Genomic DNA, 6,777 nt, shown 5'->3' with positions numbered 1-6,777 from the left:
TTCTAGTTTCCTGCACAACGTAGCCTGGGGAATGCACGTCAACGGCACCACGCAAGGAGGAGGGGCGACATCTAGTGGATGATTTAAAAACTGGCACTGAGCTTCATTTAGTGCTCAGTTATTTTCCCAGACAGAGCTATTTAGTTTGCGCTCCCGATATTTGTGATTTCTGGTTTTGACCCTTGGCTTTGTACTTCGCTTATCCTGATTTCTCCCATCCCGAATTTTGGCTTGTCTTACAGACTTCGCTGCTCTCTCCCGCCCTGATCTTCGGACCGTCTCTGATATTGCCTTGTCCACTAAACCTTCCCTCTTCTACTGGAAGGTAGCATGCGTACTGGGTTCCTCTCCTCGCTCCTACCAGTCTGACACAAACACAGACTCAGGCAGTTTCTGTCACACACAGACTCAGGCAGTCTTTCTCTCACACACACACAGACTCAGGCTGTTTCTCTCACACACACACAGATTCAGGCAGTCTCTCTCTCACACATACACAGACACTCAGGCAGTCTCACACACACACACAGACTCAGGCAGTCTCTCTCACACACACAGAGACTCAGGAAGTCTCTCTCACACACGCACACAGAGACTCAGACAGTCTCTCTCTCACACACGCTCACAGAGACTCAGGCAATCTCTCTTGTACACAGAGACTCATGCAGTCTCTCTCACACAGAGAGACTCAGACAGTCTCTCTCGCACAGAGAGACTCAAGCAGTCTCCCTCACACACAGAGATTCAGGCAGTCTCTCTCACACACAGAGATTCAGGCAGTCTCTCTCACACACAGAGATTCAGGCAGTCTCTCTCGCACATAGAGACTCAGACAGTCACTATATAAAGCAGTTAATCAAAGTGTTCAATAGAAGTCTGGAAAAAGTATGCACTGGTGCTTTTTAGAAAATTGATTGTGAATTGTTTATGTGAAAAATGCTATTAATAAAACAAAGAGCCACTAATCATTTTTGTAAATCTACTTCTTGAAAACAAGGTGAAAACTGCAAGAAACAATTGGACTCAAATTGGTATATGCCGTTTTCACCTTTTTTCAAAGAGTATCTTTTTTACAAATCTATGATGCCTTCTCAATCATCTAAAAAGCACCAGTGCATACTTTTAATTACCATTAATTAATCCCATTAATTAACTCTGTCCCCAGTTTCCCATAGGCATCTTTGTCACTAAACATGGGACTATGGGAAGCTATTTAGTGACAAAGATGCCTATAGGAAATTGGGGACAGAGTTTGCCTTTGCCCCCAGTCCCCCGTAGCCATCTTTGTCCCAGCCTCCCACTGCCAATCATGCCCCCAGTTACTTAAACTTACCTGACCGAAGACCCCGATGTGCACTCTGTTGGATTCCCGCTGTCAAACATCTGTGAGATGCAGACAACCCCGCTGCTGCTGCCGGCGGCTCCACCCATCCTCCTCACTGAACGGGGCTGGCACCGCCCACACAGGTCATTGAGCAGCGCTGGTGCCGCCCACGAAAGTTATTGAGCAGCGCCGGCTGACTCACTTCTATTTCAAATCGACAGGGATGGCGTGTTAAGAAGCCATTCTCGTTGATCCGAAATAGAATTGAGTCAGCTGGTCAGCGCGACTCAGTGACCTTCGTGGGCGGTGACAGCGGGGTTGTCTTCATCGTACAGATGTCCGCTGCTACCGGAAAGGAGGATCCAAGTCCCCTGCAGCGCCGCGGGGGATCTGGATCCTAAAACCAATTATAGGCTGCACAACCACCTTAAGTGGGGGGAAAGTGCGGCCTATGATAGGGTAATTAAGAAACGGTTCGCGCAAACTGATCATTTTTTAAGAAACAGTTTGTGCAAACCGGTAAGAACCAGCTGAATCCCACAACTGGGTGTAACTAGAAACCCCGGGGTCCTGGTACAAAAAATTCCCTGGCCCCCCAAATTTAACAGCTGGTCTGTGCCTTTTTTGCCCCTCCTTCCAACATACAACATATGTAAACATACTTACACAAGTTACACACACTTACCCATACTCACTAACACACACTCCATCTCACCCCATGTCAGGCACCCGGCTGCGTGGATACCCAATGTGGTGGTTACTCACCTGTCCCTGTGACCCCGGGATAAATATCCGCTACAGACCCACTAGAGACACAGGACCCCTCAGTTACGCCAGTGAGTCAACCCTTTTATGGTGCTCTGTTTTTTTTTACCCAATATGCCACATATACAGCAGGAGTAGTAGTAGCAGGGCACTGAGCGGGGCACATCAGTGGCAGATGATAGGCACATGCAACCCTGTGGAGCAGGACTGAATTTCCCCAATAATATACATAATACATATTATATTGTCACCAATATTTTATATATAATTTATTTATCAATGAAGAGTAATAATTATAATAATTATAAAAATGAACGCGTCCACAAATGACAGGTTTGATTTAAATGGTCAACTGTGTGAATCAACTAAACTCCACTCAGGAACAGAAGAAAAAAATGTTGGCTGCTGTCCCTGTAATCAATACAGTAATCACTACAACGTCTCCAATCCACCCCACAACAGCACATTTTCTGCACTAATGTAAACTATTCATTAACATGCAGTATTCTGTATGAGTAACGAGCATCAATCTCAGCCTCTGCTAAGCTGACTGTCACCGTCTCACACTCCAACTCCCATCAGTCTGTAACTGCCGCTGCTGAAGTTAAAATGACGTCAGGGCACTTATATATCTAATGCTTGTCCCGTCTGATTAGCCAGAGTGAAAAATCTTGTAACTTATTTTTGTACAGTTGCTACAATGAATACATCTTTTATTTTATGTTTTTCTTCTTGTTGTTTCATTGTTACCAATGCTTTTAAGATTCATAACTCTCTTATAAATTACCCGGGGTCTCTCCGTCAATATATTTTTAAAGAATTCATCTCGTAAGAATATATGCCAATATTTTGTTAAGGTCTTTTTTAATAATAACAACTTGAGAAATAGATTGTGTAATAAACTTGATATTTAAACAATTAACACTTTTATCGTCACAATTTTTAATTTTATTCATGGCTAAATAATCTCTATTTAAAATACTGACTGATACCAACTGTGTGATAATCTATAACAGGAGTGAATACTGAAATATACTCATTGGGATTTAAATAAGAAGTGAAAATATCATCTATATAACGTTTGGGCCCAATCTGTTGTTATTCCAGATGTTTTCATTTTCAACAATCATTCATATCTAAATTTGCATAGTGAGACTCAAACTTGGTACCCAGGGCCGTCCCCTTCACCTGTAAATAAAAAATAATTATGATATAAAATAAATTTAATAGAATCTAATAAAACATCTAATAAAAAATCTCCTAGTAACGGGTTCATATTCTAATGAAGTAAATGCTGCATTGTTATTATTTTTTCCAATAATGCATAACATTTGTAGGTATTGAACTTCATCTGCCCCTTGGCTGTCCTGCCCCCCACGTGCCTAACCGCCCCCCCACGTGCCTGCCCAGCCCCCCTCCTGCAAAGAAGAAGCAAAAAAGTTACTTTATTATTTCTCCCTAATTTTGTGTCATCAGCACACACTGAGACGTGATTCTCTATACAACATGGGAGATCAGGAATCATTTCGTAGAATGCTGTTAGGTTGGTTTGATGAGACTCGTCTTTCACAAAACCACGCTGACTTCTAATTATATTCTTTGGGGTTTTATACTATCCGGCCCTGGGCCTTGTCTACCTTAACCATTTCAGCCAATCCCATGTATGTGGAAACGGTTCCATAAAATCAGCCAGCAGGGGCTCAGCCATCGGCTCTTCCTCGGCGTAAAAAATATATTTAAAATATCTGCTTTCCCTCTGTTCTCACTAACCAAACTTCCCATTTCAGATAACAAAGAAACAACATGTTCGGTGTACCTTAAAAAATACTTTAAAAAATAGCAATATAACACACAAGAATCCCAAAACACCTCTTACACATAATTCCATCATATGAATTCCATGGTGTATATTAAGATCATGTCATTAAACTAGGGAAACTCCTCATAAATTGTATACTTAGAAAAAATGAGTTCAAAAATAAAATAAATATATCTTTATTATACAAAAATATAAAAACACATACAGTACTCTAATATTGGACATTTTAATATGAAAAAATAGCATTAGTTTTATTCTCTATAGAAACCAGTTTCTCAATTTCAAATTTTGTCATTTTACTCTCCTTTTTGCATGCTTTGTCAGCATGTTTGTTCTCTATAAAGGATCCCTCATTTTATAATTTATTTTTAATTTTATTAATCATTTAATTTATAATGTATTTTTCTTGCATTGAATCTTAATGTCTGTGTATGGCTGAGTTTCCTCGATGTGACCTCATAGGTACTTCTTCCTTGATGCTGTCATAGTCCATAAAGCTTTACATATTCTGTACACTCTGCTGCAGAAGTAAACAGCTGTTTAGTGCCCAGGACTGAGCATGAAGCTGTTTCTGATCGGTTTCATTATTTGGACTATTTTCAGCGTATCTCAAAGCTCTGGATATGGAGGTGAGTTTATCTGTTATTACATTACAATTTATGGATGTTTTATAGTTTAAAACGTTATTCTGTTATCTTTAACTGTTTAACCCAACTGCCCCCATTTGTACTACTTTAAAACAGATTCATGTGTGTAACTGTCAAATAGTTTAAACCTTACATTATTCTTTAAAGTATATAATGTATGGATTTCAGTAACTTATACATCCTTTGTAGTTATTTTACTTTAAATCAGAAAGCTCCTGTTCCTTAAATGTCTTTTTCTTTGTATTTCAGTTTGTGGAAACAGACCCCTAGTGGAGGATTTCCGTGGCTCCCGCGTGGTCGGGGGAAAGGATGCGGAGCCCGGTAACTGGCCCTGGTTAGTTAGTATCCAGGGGTTCAGCGACAAGCAGTATCATCATTTATGTGGAGGCGTCCTCCTGAATCCTTTGTGGGTTCTGACAGCCGCCCATTGTTTTAAGGATCTTGGCAAGTAAGTCATTTTTTGTATATATTTTAATAGAAACATAAATCCCAGAACCAGAACCATAGTCATCTATTCTTTAGGAGAAATCACGAGTATATTTATTTCCTAAATGTCTGCATTGTACACAATTATTTTTTGGAAGCCCAGACCCCTTCCTATACGTCATATAATAATGAAGTTGATGGATCACTAACAGAATGTACTTTGGTTTATTCAGTGAATATTATTCCTGGAGACTTGTGTTTGGCGCCAACCGCCTATCAGACATAGGAGGAAAGACTCAGAACAGAACCATCAAAGAGCTGATTGTACACGAGAAGTATGACCCGAAATCTAAGAGCAATGACATCGCCTTACTCAGATTAAACAACCGGATCGACTTTAATGAGTATATTCAGCCGGCTTGTCTCCCCGCCAAACAAGCGATTCTAAGCAAAATGGACGACTGCTACGTCACAGGCTGGGGTGTCGTCAAAGAAGGAGGTAAGCACAGCTTTAGCTATAGATATTTACATATATATGTCTAGTGGCTCTATTGTGAGTGGGGTGGGTCGGGGCAGGGCGTCCTGTCTTTAGGTTTGTAAAGGACTCAAAGATTTCTGAGGCCAGCGATACATTTGATAAATCTTTTTCTCTCCAGCTGAGGAATCGGCGGACGTTCTCCAGGAAGCTCCTGTGAATCTGATTCCCACGGAGCGCTGCAACCGCCCGACCTGGTATAACGGAGGTGTGCGTGGCTACAATCTGTGCGCAGGGTATGAACAGGGAGGTATCGATAGTTGCCAGGTAAGCCGATTTGTGGCCACATGCCCTGTTTACTCAGTGATGATACATTGTTAATGTTTTCAGCATCCTGGACAGTACTTGTTTCATAAAACTGTGCCGAGGAACAGCTGAGATAATGGTAATTATTGACAGTCTGTATAAAGGAACGCTTTCTTTACTTGGAATCACGCAGGGGGACAGTGGAGGACCTTTGATGTGCAAAAGACAAAAAGCCAAGTTCTACATGGTGGTCGGCGTAACCAGCTGGGGCTCCGGCTGTGCCCGAAAGCAGAAACCTGGAGTTTACACCTCCACTCAGTTCTACCTCGAGTGGATTGTTGGACATATCTTCAAGGACCAGAAACCTGCATCCAAACCTGTGGAAATGAAGGCCATGAAAAAGATCTGGCCAAAGTTAGCTGAGAAAATCAGCAAAGCTGGCATGAAAACCCTGTGATTCCTGAGAGCTCCAGAAATAGAAGATTCCATCACATCTGAGCCGTCTCCTTACAGGAGAGAATTATTACATGTCAGCAATTAGTAGACTTGATTGACTAGATTAATAAACCAATAAATAGAAATGCATCAATAAGACGTGTCCTTTTCTTGTACGTCTAATGTTTGGGGTCACTGAGGAAATTTCTGGCTGTAACATAATTGCAAAAGGGTTTTCTAACCATCAATCAGCCTTTTAAACTTAAACTTGGGTCAACGAACACAATCTGCCATTGGAACACAGGAGTGATGGGAGTGATAAAGGGCCATTTGAACACAGGAGTAAGGCGAGTGATAAAGGGCCATTGGGACACAGGGGTGATGGGAGTGCTAAAGGGCCATTGGAACACAGGAGTGATGGGAGTGATAAGTGGCCATTAGAACACAGGAGTGATGGGAGTGATAAAGGGCCATTGGAAAACAGGAGAGATGGGAGTGATAAAGGGCCATTGGAACACAGGAGTGATGGAAGTGATAAGTGGCCATTGGAACACAGGAGTGATGGGAGTGATAAAGGGCC

The 6,777-nt window shown here is 41.6% G+C and overlaps 1 protein-coding gene across 1 annotated transcript; it reads left to right on the top strand.

Moving 5' to 3' along the window:
* Positions 1 to 4,467: 4,467 nt before the first annotated feature.
* LOC128483985 (acrosin-like) lies at positions 4,468 to 6,219 on the top strand. Its single transcript, XM_053460306.1, has 5 exons — positions 4,468 to 4,537; positions 4,805 to 5,003; positions 5,215 to 5,480; positions 5,638 to 5,783; positions 5,956 to 6,219. Exons 1-5 carry the CDS (start codon positions 4,468 to 4,470, stop codon positions 6,217 to 6,219), a joined length of 945 nt encoding a protein of 314 aa, XP_053316281.1.
* Positions 6,220 to 6,777: the final 558 nt, after the last annotated feature.

This window comes from Spea bombifrons, chromosome 3 (assembly GCF_027358695.1).
Source record: "Spea bombifrons isolate aSpeBom1 chromosome 3, aSpeBom1.2.pri, whole genome shotgun sequence".
NCBI classification, from domain to species: domain Eukaryota; kingdom Metazoa; phylum Chordata; class Amphibia; order Anura; family Pelobatidae; genus Spea; species Spea bombifrons.
The sequence above is the reverse complement of the archived record's forward strand: the minus strand, read 5'-3'. Positions and strand labels throughout refer to the sequence as shown.

What these genes read in the sequence shown, in the direction of transcription:
- LOC128483985 (XM_053460306.1), top strand. Translation starts at nt 4,468, where the DNA reads ATGAAGCTGTTTCTGATCGGTTTCATTATTTGGACTATTTTCAGCGTA. An exon ending in TGTTTTAAGGATCTTGGCAA is followed by an intron (nt 5,004 to 5,214) that starts GTAAGTCATTTT and finishes TGGTTTATTCAG; the next exon opens with TGAATATTATTCCTGGAGAC. An exon ending in GAGGTATCGATAGTTGCCAG is followed by an intron (nt 5,784 to 5,955) that starts GTAAGCCGATTT and finishes GGAATCACGCAG; the next exon opens with GGGGACAGTGGAGGACCTTT.